Source organism: Cricetulus griseus, chromosome 4 (genome assembly GCF_003668045.3).
Source record: "Cricetulus griseus strain 17A/GY chromosome 4, alternate assembly CriGri-PICRH-1.0, whole genome shotgun sequence".
In the NCBI taxonomy this organism is placed as follows: Eukaryota; Metazoa; Chordata; class Mammalia; order Rodentia; family Cricetidae; genus Cricetulus; species Cricetulus griseus.
Window position 1 is genome coordinate 55,565,755 of NC_048597.1, and position 16,811 is coordinate 55,582,565.

At 46.8% G+C, this 16,811-nt stretch overlaps 1 protein-coding gene across 9 annotated transcripts in view; it reads left to right on the forward strand.

Moving 5' to 3' along the window:
- The window catches only part of LOC100757073 (kalirin), a 528,077-nt gene that overhangs the window by 478,872 nt on the left and 32,394 nt on the right, over positions 1-16,811 (forward strand). For 3 of the 9 annotated variants that reach the window (XM_035444595.1, XM_035444596.1, XM_035444598.1), the window contains 11 exons: positions 1,552-1,618; positions 2,260-2,363; positions 2,533-2,602; positions 2,870-2,956; positions 3,802-3,894; positions 4,767-4,817; positions 5,838-5,915; positions 8,764-8,949; positions 9,480-9,651; positions 14,065-14,303; positions 16,015-16,271. In XM_035444595.1, coding sequence (XP_035300486.1) covers positions 1,552-1,618; positions 2,260-2,363; positions 2,533-2,602; positions 2,870-2,956; positions 3,802-3,894; positions 4,767-4,817; positions 5,838-5,915; positions 8,764-8,949; positions 9,480-9,651; positions 14,065-14,303; positions 16,015-16,271 — 1,404 coding nt within the window. Of the gene's footprint in view, positions 1-1,551; positions 1,619-2,259; positions 2,364-2,532; positions 2,603-2,869; positions 2,957-3,801; positions 3,895-4,766; positions 4,818-5,837; positions 5,916-8,763; positions 8,950-9,479; positions 9,652-14,064; positions 14,304-16,014; positions 16,276-16,811 lie in introns of those variants that run through there. The other 6 variants (XM_035444602.1, XM_035444600.1, XM_035444604.1 and 3 more) reach the window with 3 other exon arrangements.

Consider the following 16,811-nt stretch of genomic DNA (forward strand, 5'->3'; position numbering starts at 1 on the left):
ATTTGTCCTTGCCGGTTCCTTCCTGTGGCCTGAAACACAGGATCGTGTGTTGGAGGGAGAAAACAGCTGGGCATTCTGATAGAGCAAGCATGTGTTCTTTGCTACCTCCATAGGCTCAGAGGCCCAGACCCCAGGATTCAGTGGCTTCACTGTGCTCTGTGGAAAAGCATTTCAGATGAATTGCTTCCTGGGTTTACAACAGTTGCTGGGTTGTGACAGTCACCACTCCACTTTGATATCTCAATGTTATCCCTTCTGTCCATTGGTCCAGAAAATGCACTGGTGGAGCTCCAAGCAAAATTCTTTCTGACTCTTGTACACACAGGACTGCGAGGCCTGTGCATAACTCTGATGCCTTCTGTATGGTGTTTGACTCTCAGAACTGTAAAGAAGTGGTGGCATTTGGGGTGGATACTACAGGGATGCCAGAGGCCTCACTGGGCTGTTCCCTAGGCTACTAGGAAATGATAGTCTTTGGACCCTTAACACTTAGGTTCAGATCTCTCCTGTGTTCTTCACTTTGTAGGCTTGGACAAGTCCCCTAACCTTCCCATCTATCTCAGTATTTAAATGATAGGATTTTACAATTCCTGCCTTGTTGTAAGCATGAGAAAACCCAAATGGGGTAACTGGTATGTAATAAATGCTCTGAGATAGAAGTAATTCACAAAGAACCCAAGAAAGCAAATGCCCTTGTTGTTATCAACCCCATATCCTGGGCTAGGAAATGCTGTGTTCAAAGCTGTGAACATGTAATATCTGCAGCCAACCTAGGTTCTTTGGCCTTGACTGAGGATTTTTCAGGCCAGTTACCATGGATACATTCCTGAATAACTGGAGATTATGTGTAGAAGCTTTACTCAATAGCTCCACAGCCTTTCAAGGCTGGTTAACACACAAATGTCTTTCTTCTCTTGCCTAAAATAAGAATGGAGCCGAAATAAAGGAATAAAAGCCTCATGTTGATCCCTTGGTCTCAACACTTTCATAACTCAGTTTTGCAAAAACAAAAAAGTGGTCATAGTTATCTCTACCCTGTGTTTCTGCAAGATGGGATGGACTGTAACTTGGTTCACAGAGTGCTTGCCTTGCATGTACAAAGTCCTGGATTCAGTGCCCAGCACTGAGTGAAACTGGCAATAATAGTGTACGTAGCTAATCCTGGCACTCAGGAAGTGGAGGCAGGAGGATCAGAATTTCATGGTCGTCTTTGACTATATAGGGAATTTGAGGCCAACCCAGGAGATACAAGACCTTATCTTGGAGGGGAGGGGAGAGGACGGGGAGAATGAGGAAGGGAGGGAAGGAAAGTACTGGGCACCCTTCCTGCCTGACTGTTGTGCCTGCCCCCTGGGGACAACCCTCTCTAGCCTTGCAGTCATCTCACCAATGAGTCCCCAGCTGTGCTAAAGGCATCTTTCTAGTGTCTAATGAGGGTCTTTCCAGTGCTGTTGTGCTACGTTTTCTGAAGTCACATTCCTGTGATCTTTACTGTGCAGATTTCATGCTTTATGATGAATAGGAACCTCACTGTCTTTATCTCTTACTCAGGTTTGTCCTGAATGAGCTGGTACAGACAGAAAAGGACTATGTCAAGGACTTGGGGATTGTGGTGGAGGTAAGCCGACAGCAGGGTGAGGTGTATCTGTTCTTACCTGACTAGGAACAAATTGGATTGACCCTACCTGGGCCCAGGTTCTTTAAACTTTTGACTGTACTTATTTGACTTTCTAGGACTTGGCAAAAATGGTACAATTCAAACAGAATGTGGAGGCAGATTTTCATTTTCTTCTTGAAATATTTTCATGTTGGGGGGGCGTATGCCTTTAATTCCAGCACTGGGGAGGCAGAGGCAGGTGGGTCTCTGAGTTCAAGGTCAGCCTGGTCTACAGAGTGAGTTTCAGGACAGCCAGAGCTACACAGGGAAACCCTGTATCAAAAAAAGAAGGAGGAGGAGGAGAAGGAGGAGGAGGAAGAGGAGGAGGAGGAGGAGGAGAAGGAGAAGAAGAAAGAGGAGGAGGAGGAGGGGGAAGGAGGAAGGAAGGAAGGAAGGAAGGAAGGAAGGAAGGAAGGAAGGAAGGAAGGAAGGAAGATTTTAATGTGTTTAGAGGGAGGTGGCCTGGTTGAGCAACAGAAGTGACCACAGTGCTGTCTTAAATGCACACATGAAGTGTAGGCTGACATGGATGCTAAGGAATAGGGTTTGGGCCCAGAATGCTATCTATAAAGTCTTCTGCTGACGTCACCTCTGTTGCGCAGGGCTTCATGAAGAGAATAGAAGAGAAGGGGGTCCCTGAGGATATGCGAGGAAAGGACAAGATCGTGTTTGGAAACATCCACCAGATTTATGACTGGCATAAAGAGTAAGTTCCGTGTCACCTTGGCAGTAGGGCATCTGCCCTGAGAGTATGGCATCTGCCCCCTGCATCTGCCCTGCGCAGCATATTTGACAGGAGCCTCCTGTCATTTATTTCATCATTGAAAGGAGATGTCTCCCCAAGAAGTGTGACTTCCTTCTCTTCTCTCCTTTAGTTTTTTCCTGGCTGAACTGGAAAAATGTATCCAAGAGCAAGACAGACTGGCTCAGCTCTTCATTAAACATGTGAGTGTTGCCCTGGCTGTCTCCCATCTCCCCAGGTGCCAACACACTCATTTTTAAAATTCCTGCTCGCTTCAGCTCTTCTTGGCTCTGTTTGCTCTCCCTCAGTACTCTGGTTTTGTTATTTAACACATTTGGCCATTTCTCTGCCTTGTTCCTTCTTTCATGTGGCCCATTCCTTGTCCTTAACTGCCCTTGACTCTGGGGGGTGGGGTGATGGTGAGCCCAAAGCCAGGGTGCCTGACTGTCACATTTTCTTCTTCTGTACAGGAGCGGAAGCTACACATCTATGTGTGGTACTGCCAGAACAAGCCGCGTTCCGAGTACATTGTGGCTGAATACGATGCCTACTTTGAGGTGAGCTAGTCCTCATGTGTGAGGCGCTCAGTCCAAGACAGCCACATTGAGACATACCCCAGATCCTCCATCCACAGGTGCCCCCGCCACTGGCCTTCATGACAAGAAACCTGACTCCACAGAGCTGTTAGCGTCTTAGCTCCATCCCCACATGCATCCTTGCTCTGTCTACACACTGTTGAGAAGCCTTCATTTATGGAAAGGTTCTGTCACAGACTATGGAAGCTCTTGTCCTTCTCATGGAACCACTGAGTAGATTGTGTCCAGGGTCTTCCCCATCTGCCCTTGGGACTGTTGCTAAGTGCCTTCTCCCCGGTGAAAGGACTTGCAGTCACTTCATAGTCAGCTTTTGTTCTTTGCCTTAGCTAGCATCAAAACTGGTCCCTTGCACCATTGAACTTGATCCATCCACAGCATCCTAAGCCTTGAGATCCTTAGTTTCCAGTATCATCCCTATGTCCAGCACCTCCGAGTGTGTGGCTGCCCCAGCCTGGCAGGATACTTCTGTTGGTGAAGAGGCAACATCATCCCTTAGAAAGGACCCTGAGTGGAGAGCAGAGCTTAGGACCCACCCTGTGTCTGAGGGGAAGCCCTCACCTGATTCTACCCTAAAGTGGTAGAGAGAACACAGTACCTGTTTCGGGTTTTCTCCCAAGACCAAAGTGAGGACCGTGGTGTGACAGTGCTCATTGTGAGAGCTCAGGAGCCAAGCAAGGTCTTGGGGCTGTGTGATGCCTAGCTCATAACGTGAATGGTGGGGTAGGCAGTTGTAGCGTGAAGAATCTGAAATTTTTCTGGAGAGCTTGAAGACTTGTCACTCACCCCTTTGAACCTTTGTGTTTCAGGAGGTTAAACAAGAGATCAACCAAAGGCTGACCCTTAGTGACTTCCTTATCAAGCCCATTCAGAGAATAACAAAGTACCAGTTGCTACTCAAGGTAAGAAGCAGGGAGCCTGGTCCAGGATGGAGCAGTGTACTCAGGCTGGAGCAGTGGGCATAGCACTTGGGAGTATGGCTGCCCTTCAGGCTGGAAAGTTGCTGGTTGCTCTGTCAGCCTTGTGCCTGAATAGCTTGCATGGCCCTTGTTTCTGCCCTTAAGGTTGCTTGCTACTTGTTTTTCTTTCTCTAATTTATTTTCTTCCCCCATCTCTCTCATTCTCTTTTTTGTCTTTCACTTGGGGAACTGAGCCAAGGGCCCTATCTATACTGTATCTCCACCCTGAGCCCCTCTCTCGCTTGCCTTTGAAAACTAAAACATAAGCCAGGCACAGTGCCACTCATCTGTACTCCTAGCATTTGGGACATGAAGGCAAGAAGGTGATGAGTATGTGGCTTGGACTGTGGAGTGAGACCCTATCTCAGACAGACAGCAGCAGAGACCTGGAAAGTAACAGGAGTATAAGAGTGGAATAGAAGGGAAGGGGTGGCCCTGGAGACCTTCCACAGTCCCTAAGATCTGATCATATACTAAACAACTTGATTTGATTTTTTTTCCTTCTGGAAACAAGAGGTCAAGTGGAAAAGAAAAACTCCACTTTCCTTTCTCCCGTCTATCTTGTTGAGGTCCCACTTTCCTTCCCCTCCTGTCCTCTCTCCCAGGCTTATTTGTCATATTCTGGAGCCTTTCTTGGTGTCTTTATGTCTAACATGACTCATGTCATTTCATTTCTCAGTTACTACAAACCATTGCCACCTCCACTGGGGAGGAAAATCTTTGGGTGTTGTTGCATTTTTATAATAAGTTTTTTTTTAATGGCTCTCTGGCTATTTTACTATCTGATTCACCCCTCCCACGCCCTTCCTTGCTAGGACTTCCTGCGATACAGTGAGAAAGCTGGTTTGGAGTGTTCAGATATCGAGGTAGGTTTCTGCTTGTAATGCTTGCTGTTCTTAGGGACCATGTCTAGTGTCTTGCCCCCAAAGGGAAAAGATGATCAGAAAGTCCAGGGTTGGGCTGGAGAGATGGCTCAGTGGTTAAGACCAATGGCTGCTCTTCCAGAGGACCTGGGTTCTATTCCCAGCACCCACATGGCAGCTCATGACCGTCTGTAACTCCAGTTCCAGGGGACCCCGTATCCTTACACCAATGCACATAAAATAAAGTTAAATAAAGTATTTTTTAAAAAAAGCAAGAAAGTCCAGGGTCCAAGCCACTCCCCTCTTACTCAGCAATATGAGGAACGGCAAGTGCTACTGACCACGGAGTGTTTCCAAGAATTCAAGACCCCTGCCCTGGACCAGCCCAGAGCATCACCTACTGATGTTTGGGGCTCTTGCTGGATAAAGTGGGGAAGAGTGATAGTTGACACTGGGTAAAATTGCAGAGATTCAATATGCAACTTTGTCTCTGGCTCCAAATGCCTTTTGACCCTAACACATAGATTATTCCATTTCCATTCCCCAATACCCCCTGAGGATTACCCCCTGAGTGTTTCCTTTGTGCAGCAATAGGGATTATTTTAAACCAAAGAGGTTGCAGTCATTTCTGGCAGGTTATTTTAGGTCAGAACCTCCTGTGTTTCAACAACCAGGATAAGCTGTTGTTTGGCATTCTGAACGCAGCATAGAAGAATTAAAAAAATAAATAAATAAAAAATAAAAATAGGGAGAGGGAGAGGGTGATAAGAGCGGGAGGTAGAGAAGAATGGGCTGGTAACATTTCCCCATGTGTTGTCGCTATTGACATGGGGCCCTTGTGCTAATACCAGCCTCTCCTATCTAAAAACTCCACATGGTCCTCTGCCAGTGAGCAGCAGGAGCCGCACCCTCTCTGAAAACAAAGGGACTAGGGGAGATAAGTTCCTCTTCCCAGCCCTGAATTTCATGAGCTCCCTACTGAATGCTCTTCCCCCATCCTAAGTGATGTGTTCTTTCCCACAGAAAGCAGTGGAGTTAATGTGCCTTGTTCCCAAGCGCTGCAATGACATGATGAATCTGGGACGCCTGCAGGGCTTTGAGGTGAGCCCTTAAGAGTGCCACTAAGCCCTCTGTAGACAGGAGCCAGGCAGGAACCAGGCCACAGAGGTTCTTCTCTTTGAAGCCCTGCACCCCGCCGCTGCCTCTCTGGTTCACAGATCTGGGGGATGGAACTATTGCAGAAGTGCAGTGATAAGGCAGAAATAAAGCTTTTGGCCAAACTGGGGTCAGAATTCCAAGGGGATTGGAAAGGGACAGAGTTCCTTGTGACTGTTTGAGCCATAGTCGCATCCCTCCTTCCTCTTGATTAAGAAATGTGAGGATCTGAGGCACTGAGCCAGGAACCCAGTAGGGAAATGAACTCTTCTTCAGGGGGGTGGGTCTTCTATAGAAGTCTGTATAGTAGTTTTAAAGCCCTAAAATATCACACATGTTTCTGTTGCTTGACAAGGGGACAAGCCTTAAGGGAAGTCGATGTCCAGAGGACACACTGGTCTGGAAGAGCTGCCATAGCAGAGCACTATATATGGGTTGGCTTAAACTACAGAGACCCCGCCTCACTGGCCTGAGGCCTGAGCACTGTGAGGAAGAATCTGTCCCCAGTCTCACTTCTTAGTTTGTTGGTGGCATCTTCTGGTTCTCATGGCATTTTTATGAATCTCATCAACTTCCCTATGGATGTGATATTATGTCTGTGTCCAAATCTCCCCTTTCAAAGTCCTATTTCCCAACAACCCCAAATCTAAGAGTTCATTATTATTTTTTAGATCAGAGGGATTCCTGGAAGTTGAGATAATCAGGAAAGAGGTTCTACCTAGCCCAGCCCTGCTATGTTAGCACAGGTTAGCCCAGATAAAGTGCAGAAGGAAGGCCAGATTCGATGTCACTGAAAGTGGGAGAAGCTACCGCCCAGTTTGGGTTGTCCTCTAGCCTCTCTTTGGACTGCCGCCCTTCTAGTCCATCCTTCCTGACCCTGCCTGGGCCCCATGCTTTGTTGTGATAGGAACCAGGTGGCAGGTTTTCATGAATTCCCAGCTCTCTAGGGTAGGCCTCAGTTAGATGTTAGCATAAGTCGAGCTACTTGGCTCACATGTGCTCTTGAGTTCACGGGTGCTTTCTTGTCAGCCAGCCGGGAGAGAGTTTCTCCTTTTTTCTCCTGGCGTTATACCAAGTCTGAGGCTATTGTAATCAAACCAAGTTCTCTGCTACCTACCTCTCTTACTCATCAACGTAGACGTCCTGGTGTTTTCTAAATAGCAGTCTGGGTAGCTTTCTCTGAGTCCCTTCAGGAAGTGACCACTGAGTGGAAGGAGGGCATACATTTGTGCTGTCACACCTGAGACTCTGTGTGTGTATGTGTGTGTGTGTACAGTAAAGCCACACATGGGAATGTAAAGTTTTCTCTTGTAAAGCAAGCACCATTGTCCCGTATTTCCATCATTAAGCTAAAGAGAATCTGCTCTGCATCCCCACAGCTGACTGGGAAGGACCGAGAGCATATGCCTCCTCCCTGTTGGGCCCCCTCATTCTCATTGTCTCCCTCTCAGACCTTGTGGTCAGCCTACCTTCCTTGTAGGGCTGGCTGCCTGTGCCCTTGATTGAGTTCTTGTGTAATGTTAGTAGAGTGTGCAGAGCTTTCCTGCCTAGCTGGTCACTGGCTTAATATTAACTTTGGACCAGGGTAGAGATAAGCCTGTTCTCCTGCTGACCTTGGCAGTCAGGAGCCACAGTCCAAGCAAAGGGCAAGTGTTTCTCAGCAATACAAAGGAAAAATGACCCAGGGAATGCTTGCAATAGGGCATCATGTACAGGGCATGACTGACCTTTGCACTAAAGAGTAAAAGTTGTCCCTAAGAAAGAGTACATGTCATAGGCCCTCTGATCTCTACCCCCGATGTCAGAGCCTTCTTACTGAAGAGAAATTAAATAAATAAATGATAAATAGTGAGGCTTTCCTGATAGATTCTGGGAAGGCCTGCTGGATGGACACATTCCCTTTAAAAATGTCTCCGGGACACTGATTTACAGGCTGGCAAGCCAGGTGTGTGCCCCTACCTGAGCTGGGTAGTAAGTAGCTTGATAGCCACCGGGGTCATTTTAAGAAGGATCACAGGATCCAGAGACATCGCTCTGGCCTTATAAAAATTGGACCTGATCTATATACCCCAACTTCACCCGTCAATCTTAGCAAGAAACAAAAACTTCAGAATACCCATAGCTTAAGTGATAGAAGGAGATGAGAGGGACCGAGTCATCAGGTTAAGATCGTGTTTATATCACTCTCCTTGGCCACAAATTGGTTCTAGGTTCGTAACAATGAGAGTGCCCCCAGGCCCTTGGCCCATGCCACAAAAAAGCCAGGCAGAAAGAGTCTCAAAGCTGTAAGGGAAGAGGATATATTGCCATCTGCAAGCATCACCAATCTTCTTCCATTTAAAAACAAACAAACAAACAAAACCAGAAAAGCAACAGGCAAGGTGGTACCTACCTTTAATTCTGTCACTCAGGAGGCAGGTAGGTGGGTCTCTGAGAGTTCAAGGCTAGCCTAGTCTACCTAGAAAGTTTCAGGCCAGCCAAAGCTACACAATGAGATCCTGTCTCAGAAAAGGAGAAAAGATAAGACCAAGATCATTCGTTCCTTCTTAGCTGTTTTCCTCTGACATTTTTGGGGTATTGTTTCTTACTGAACCTTATATATGAACAGGGAAATATTCATAGTCTATCCCCAGATGAGTAATTGGATCCAAATTCAGTGTCTTGCTAGAATTCCAAGGCTTTGAGTGTCAGGTCTATTGTCCACATCCCCCAGAGGTAGGAAACTTGTAGCCCAAGAGAGCTAAATCCATTGCCCTGATTTTCATGGCCTCCCCTGGACCCCTGTCTCCATCAGGGCACCCTGACTGCCCAAGGCAAGCTTCTGCAGCAAGACACGTTCTATGTGATTGAGCTGGATGCTGGCATGCAGTCCCGGACCAAGGAGAGGCGTGTGTTTCTCTTTGAGCAGATCGTCATCTTCAGTGAACTGCTCCGAAAGGGGTCCCTCACCCCAGGCTACATGTTCAAAAGGAGCATCAAGGTAAAGAGGGACTGCGGGGTATATGGGGCAAAAAACATCTTGGGGGCTTAAGCTACCTGGTGATCACCATGAGAAGTAATAGCAGGCCCAGGGCCAGTCTCCAGCATGGTCTTGAAGTATACTTGGTCATGTCATTCACCCAAAGCCAGAAGCTAGAGACTTTACTCTTAGATCCAGAGTAAAATTTGGAAACCTTTCCTGATATTAAAAACTTTAAGGAAAGCTGGAGAAATGTCTTAGCACTTAAGAGCACTGGCTGCTCTTCCAGTTCCCAGCACCCACATGGTGGCTCACAACCATCTGCAACTCCAGATCCAGGGGTTCTGATGCCCTTTTCTGAACTCCATAGTCACCAAGCACAAACACAATGAATGCACAGATATACATGCAGGCAAAACACCCATATACATAAAAATACAGAAAAAAAGTGTGAGTTAAAAAGGAACAACTTTGAAGGTGAAGGACAGTAGTGGGTTGCCGATTTATTTTAACTCCTTAAGTATGAAAAGGTTACACTGGTTTTGTTTCAGATGAATTACTTGGTCCTGGAGGAGAATGTTGACAGTGACCCCTGCAAGTTTGCACTCATGAACAGGGAGACTTCAGAGAGGGTCATTCTGCAGGCTGCCAACTCAGACATCCAGCAGGCCTGGGTGCAGGACATCAATCAAGTCCTAGAAACACAGAGGGACTTCTTAAATGGTATGTGATGGACTTGCTTCTAGCAAGTCCATTTCAGGGGACCCGACCCCTGAGCATCTTTGGGTCTAAGTTCATGGAGACTTGGGAGGCCAGATAACATTCTATCTGGTCTGCAACCTCATAGAGTTTTAGAGACAATTTCAGGAGCCTCTTAGCTTGAAGGAATAAAGTGAACTCACAGGTTTGAGAAAGAAGCCCCATGATCTTAATCAAGGGGGTATTTGTCCATAGGATATTGTGTATGTCTTTGTGGTCCCCATGGTCAACTGGTAATAATTTGGATAAGGCAGGCAGGCACATCTTATTTTGTAGAGGCCTGAGTTCTGTGATTCTTGTTCTCTCACCTTGTAGCTGGTGGCTGGTACTCTCTCAGGCTCTCTAGGATTAGCTAGAGATAACTAGGAGTCTGGTAACAAACACAGTTCAATCCTTCCTCTTTTCCCAACAGGTGAGAGCCTAGCTCATCTACCCATTTAGTTACCTTGCCCCTTTCAGATATGAAAATTGCTAAGCCTAACTCGGTAGTACCCAAACTTCCCACCAGTAACAAACTGGTGGTTACTCAGATACCTACAGGCATCTACAAGAGGAGATGGCTCACACCTGTAATCCTAGGACTCGGAAAACAGAAGCAGGTGGATATCTATGAGTTTGAGGCCAGTCTGGTCTATAGAGAGAGTTTCAGAACAGCCAAGACAAGTTTCAAGACAGAGAAACCTTGTCTTGAAACACACGCATGCACACCAACACACACACACACACACACACACACACACACACACACACACACACACACACACACACACAAAGATGAGTAGAATTCCTATCTTGTTTGTGTTTCATTTTGTCCCTGCTGGTAGCTGTTCACCTTCAGCTTGGAGTGTGAGCCGAAATGGACAGCTGGAAGGTAGTGCTGCTGAGCTGGAGCCTGAAGTTGAAGGCGAAAAGGAACCAATGACACAGTGAATGAATAGTCTCATGAGCACATATCTGTATAGATGCAAGCATGCAAGCATACATACTTAGACACATGGAACATCACTTTGATGTGTATCACCTCTTCTTGCCTGAACTGAGCTTTGTACACACAGCCAGCCACATGTCCCCATACATACATGTCTGTGCACGCCCACAAGACTACTCCAGGTGCCCTATCATTTCTTACTAGTGCAGTGCCAAGGATTTTGGTATATGCCCTTTTTGTTCCTGTATACACTCAAACGTGTGTGCACATAACACTGGACCACCTTGGGGTGCACTTCTTACCTCTATTGAGATGTACACGTGACCGTGTGTACTTGCATGTATACACTTACCCTCGTGGGCCCACCCTTGGTCTGTCTCCTTGCTCCTGCAATTGCTAGGCTCTTTCGGGTAATGAGAACACAGCATTTGCTGGGTGTCTAGCATGGAACTGAATGCTATGGGGACAGGAAAGAGGTGCCAACCTAGCTGAGGATCTTGGGCCAGGTGAGATGCTTCTCTGTGTCTCACTCAGCTCCTTTATGAAAAGGAGACTTTGGAGTTAGATCTGTTCTACCCATGCTGGAGTGTATTGGTGGGCAAGCAGTACTGCACAGGAAACATGCCCTGCCTACACGACACCTGCCTCAGGACAGCATGGCCTGCCTACACTACACCTGCCACAGGACAGGCTACTTACACTACAACTACTGCAGGACAGGCCTACAGTCCTAGTCTGTCACTTTTCTCCATGGTAAGGTATGTAATATAATGTTTTCCTCTTAAAACAAAAGGCTATGGCTGCAACATAGCTCAGTTGTTGAGTACTTGCGTAGCATGTACTTGTGGGATCTTGAGTTCAAGCCCCACTACCTTAAAAACAAAAGTTTCCCTGATATTAAACAAGAGAAGGCTATGAATAGGATTCTGTAACTTTTAATTTTCAAGACATGGTTTCTCTGTGTAGTTCTGGCTGTCCTGGAACTTGCTCTGTAGACCAGGCTGGCCTCAAAGATCCGCCTGCCCCTGTTCCCCAGTGATGGGATTAAAGGTGTGCACCATCACTGCCCGACTCAAGATCCCATGACTTTTAACCACAGACATGGAAGTTCAATGCTGTTTCAAGCTTACAGAGAGTGTTTAGGGGCCATATTCCCAACTGGAAAAGGTGTGAAACACTTAGAGCTCCCAGGCTCCTTTTTTATTCTAAAACATTGACAATTAAACAACATGGATTTAATTGAATTATATATAGTTTACAATTTCTAAATATGCAACTTTGAATGAACACAGCTTGTTGCTAGTGTGATTAAATGCAAAATATGTGCATATGTAAAACAGATTCATTGAAATTGGATTCTGTGAAGGATTTCTGGTATGGGAGTGGGAAGGAGGGCTTTAAGCTCATCAGTTCAGAACTAAAGTAAAATAAAAAAAAAAAAAAAGCTGAAACCATAAATAAATTAACAATAGTGTCTCCCATGTGTTCACTCACTCTCTGCATTGGAAGTTAAACAAAGCATTCTGTCTGTTTCTTTGCCCTTAATCCCCACACCAACATGACTTAGCTGAATTATCACCCTGTTTTGATGAGGAAAGACAGGCTTGGAGATGTTAAGAAACTTGTCTAAGCAGAAGCAGTAGGTGTTAGTAGTGACTTCCGAGCTGGCTCTTCCATACAGTTGTCAGCAGCAGAGCAGACATTCACCCTATGCTCCCTGGCAAAGAAGGGAGAGAGGGATAGAGCGGGGAGGGGAGAGGTCATGGGAGAGCAGCATCCAGGCAGGTGACCAGAACTTAGAACCTGAATCCAAAAGACAAAAACTCACTGTTAATGTCCATGTTCTGAGGTTAGCATGGTGAAACATGTCTGTAATTGCAACAATCAGGAGGCTGAGACAGGACTGAGTGAGACTCTTTCTGATACCAAGACCTAGTTATTCCGATTAAGGCTAGTGAAAGAATACAGGCCTAGTCTTCATAGTTTATTAAGTGAGACAGTATTTTCAAGTGCTTGGGAGCAATTACTGCTCATGACCAGTTAGCACCCCAATTCCGTGTCATGGGTAGAGTTCTCAACTCCGTGTAGCCTGCTTAATAAAAGAAAGAATTTAAGTGTTCTGTGATGTGCTTAAATTTGGAATCACATCACTTTCAGCCCAATGATTCATATTTCACATGGTCCCAATAGACCTTTCTCCTAATTACAGTGAATGATGGTGATATCACTGAACAAGGGAATTGTTACCTAAATAGTTAATGCCCACATAGTTCTCCCCAGGAGCCTCGGGGGCCGTGCTCTGGCAAGTCTGCTATACGTTTTGATACACTCCAGGACCAGGCTTCTGCTAACAGACATGTGAGCAGGCATCTCAGCCAATCTTCCCTCCTGAGACATGATTAGAAACCCAGTCCACTGAAATGCATGCTGCACCCATCTCTGTGTACTGGGCCACAGCTGGTAATCCACTTACATAGTTGTTGCAGTAAATACTGATAAAAATGCCCTTATTGTGCCTGCCCTGGAATTTCTTCATACAGCGGTCTCCCACAGGGCCTTTTCTTGGCTGTACCTCTTTAATGCAGACCTGGAACTTTGACTCTTAAACTCAGTAAAGCAAAGCAGAACTCATAGTTTTCCCTGCAAGCCAGTCCTTTTCGCTTGTCTCTCACCTGCTATTTTCATTCTCTAGTGCATTTCCCAGCCAGGCTCTCTCCTCCCTCCACATTCACTTAGCTCTTTTGGGGGGATTTTTTTTTTTTTTTTCGAGACAAGGTTTCTCTGTGTAGCTTTGGAGCCTATCCTGGCAGTCGCTCTGGAGACCAGGCTGGCCTCGAACTCACAGAGATCCTCCTGCCTCTGCCTCCTGAGTGCGGGGATTAAAGGTGTGCGCCACCAACGCCCGGCCGCTTAGCTCTTGTTTGACATTGACCTTAAAATGGCTTTGGAATGAGATGGGAAGCCTCTGGCCTGCTCTTTCAATATTTTTGCTAACTGCTGCGAGGTTCATGTTCCTCAGTGCCCCTCAGTGATGGGATCTGATTTTAAAACTTCTAAGTTTATTTAATGCAGCCACTTTCCATCTTCTTCAGAGTAACAGTGTAACTTCCCTGAACCTTCTAGATACCATGCACCCCACCTCCCTCACCTGTCTTGTCTCCTCCTCTTTCACAGAGATCTGTGACCTTACACTCAGATATTCTGTGTGCCGTCTATTCCCAATGCTTCATGCGGGCTTCCTTCTGGCAGATTTAAATGTCAGAGTGGCTGCCAGTCCCCTTCGGAAGCTCTGTAAACACACACACACACACACACACACACACACACAGAGAGAGAGAGAGAGAGAGAGAGAGAGAGAGAGAGAGTTTACATAAATGCTATACCTAGCAGGCCTCTGCATCCCTGTGGGATCCCTGAAGGTAGAGTAACTCATTCTTCTTACCCTGCAGCACTACAGTCACCCATTGAGTATCAGCGGAAGGAAAGGAACACAGCTGTGGTCCGCTCCCAGCCCCCTAGGGTTCCACAAGCCAGCCCCAGACCCTACTCTTCTGTCCCTGTGGGCTCAGAGAAGCCCCCCAAGGGCTCCAGCTACAACCCACCTCTGCCACCCCTGAAGATATCTACCTCCAATGGCAGTCCAGGGTTCGACTACCACCAACCTGGGGACAAGTTTGAAGCTAGCAAGGTAAGCGACAGCCTGTTACTCATACCCTCCACCACTGCGCAGACCTCAGAGGTCACTTTAAGAAACAGTATGTTTTCCCGTCGATTATTTGAGCAGAAGCAATTCATTAAGTATAATCGAACCTCGCTTATTTTCTTTCTTCCCTTGTAATTAACTGAAACCAGTGCCCTCTGTCTGGGGCACTGTGTATTAATTAAAGGACTATTGACATCTGAATGTGGAGGGTTCTGTGGCAACAGGGACCACAGCTCCTATTTCCATATTAGAAAGAGACAGCCTCATCCAACAATGGTGTGCACCAGCATCTACAGAGGGAAGAAGCTCAGCCTCCGCTCGCTGGTGTGGTGAGAGGAAGCTGGTCACTCCTGCGCACCACAGAAACTAGGCTCTACCCATACTTCAGACAGCACCGAGGGGCATTGTACCACAGGCCTGGTCCGCACAGCTGGGCTTCATCCTGAACCACAGTGGGAACAGGACAGAAATGAGGAAATGCTGGGTTAGAAGTCAGGTGCCTTGCTCTCTACTCCAAGCTCTGAACCTCACTTCCTCTTAAACCTGAGAGAATTAGCCCATCAGAGTTGTGTATTCTTCAGAACTCCTTAGGTCCACGGATCAGAACACACCTGCATTCCTTACTTCCGTGGCCCGATTTTATAGGTGTAGTTCTTTTCCCAAATCCTTAGTTGATGCCGATTTTGTTCAAATGAATGGTTGATGTGTAAGTTCAGCCCTGTTCAGTAAGTTCAGTCCCCACCTATTTCATCACCGAAATAATTTTCTGCCCTAGAAAAACCCTGCCCGTGTGAATCAGTTGAAGTCACTTTGGCATTTTGTCAGCCATATGGAAGATTTTCTGGCTCGCATCATGCTGTAGGAGGTAGCCTGGCCTCCTGGGGAGCTACAGGTCTGTCTAGACACAGCTGCCCTGGTATAGACTGGCATGAAGAGGTCACATGGGCAGCACCTCCTGTATTAATAAGTACAGTGGTGGGGAGATGTCAGGTTTCTGTTTCACAGGGTAGCCCAGGGCCTTAGATGTCAGGTTTCTGTTTCGCAGGGTAGCCCACGGCCTTACCTTTGCATTGGACATAGTACCATTCTTACTTCCCTGTCAGAGAGGGTCAGGATGAGGAAGGAGCACAGGCAAGTGCTTCCTGAAAGGATAAAAAAGTGAGCTGGGCATGGTAGTGCATGCCTATGATTCCAGCACTTGGAGAGGCTGACTTAAAGGATCATGACTTGAAGGTCCTGGATTACCTGTCAAGTGAGGTCTCAAAAGGAGGGGAGAAATGTAGCATCACAAGGTCTGTGTTCTTTCCATAGAGGTTGTGACCCCTGACCTGACCTTTGCCCTGACCTCACTCTGCCCAAGTGCTTACATGTCCCTGTGCTGATAATAGGTTCTTCCTGCCATCAGCAAGAGGATGCCATCAGGAAGGCTGCATGCTAGGCAGGAGCTTCCAGGTTGCATGTGTGTCCGTAGCTTTCTCCGGGCATCATTCGAAGCCGTTCACTTTGGTTATAATACTGTATTGCTACAAAACATGCTTTCAGAGCATGTTTATGAAAACGTCCTCACCCAGGACTATTCTGCTTGCCCTTAATCCTGCCAGTGGGCCATCTGGCCTGTAGCCATGCCATAGGGTGCAGAGCAAGCCCGAGTGAACCATCCTCCTTGTGTTTGTATGCTTCTGCCCCTGTCTCCTAGCAGAATGACCTGAGCGGCTGCAATGGGACCTCATCCATGGCTGTAATCAAAGATTACTATGCACTGAAAGAAAACGAAATTTGTGTGAGCCAAGGTGAGGTGGTCCAGGTCCTCGCCGTCAACCAGCAGAACATGTGCCTGGTGTACCAGCCTGCCAGCGATCATTCCCCAGCAGCAGAAGGCTGGGTCCCAGGCAGCATCCTGGCACCCCTCACCAAAGCCACAGCAGCGGCAGAAAGTAGTGACGGGAGTATCAAGTAAGTGCATCCATGGCTTCCCAGGAGAGAAGTATGTGGATTTAAAAATAAAAAAGCAAAACCAAAAGAACACAAAATGCAAAGCCAGTAGGGAATCGCTGTGGGATCAGGGTGCAAGTAATGGATGGAACTGCTTGTAGCTGGGGTGTCTAGGCTAGATTGCTCTGGGGTCACGGTGGTGGTGGTGGTGATGGTGGTGATGGTGAATTTTCTTTCTCTTTCGTTTATAATTTTCTGTTCATTTTTCCCCTTCTTCTTCCCCCCAACTCGTTAAGAAAAGAACCCTACTGAAACCCTAGGTGACAAAAGGCATGCCTTCCGTTGCTACATTTGACCCACCACGGGACTCACTGGACTGGACTTCTATTTATATTGTATGAAGTTACTGATATATATATATATATTTTTTTTGATTGACACCCAAAAACGACCTTAGCACAAATGCCAGGCCTGGACAGGCCAGAGCCTGCTGCTTCTCCCAAAAGAGAGGGGATTTTTTTTTTTATTTTTATTTTTTTGGTTGTCCATGGCAATTCCTCT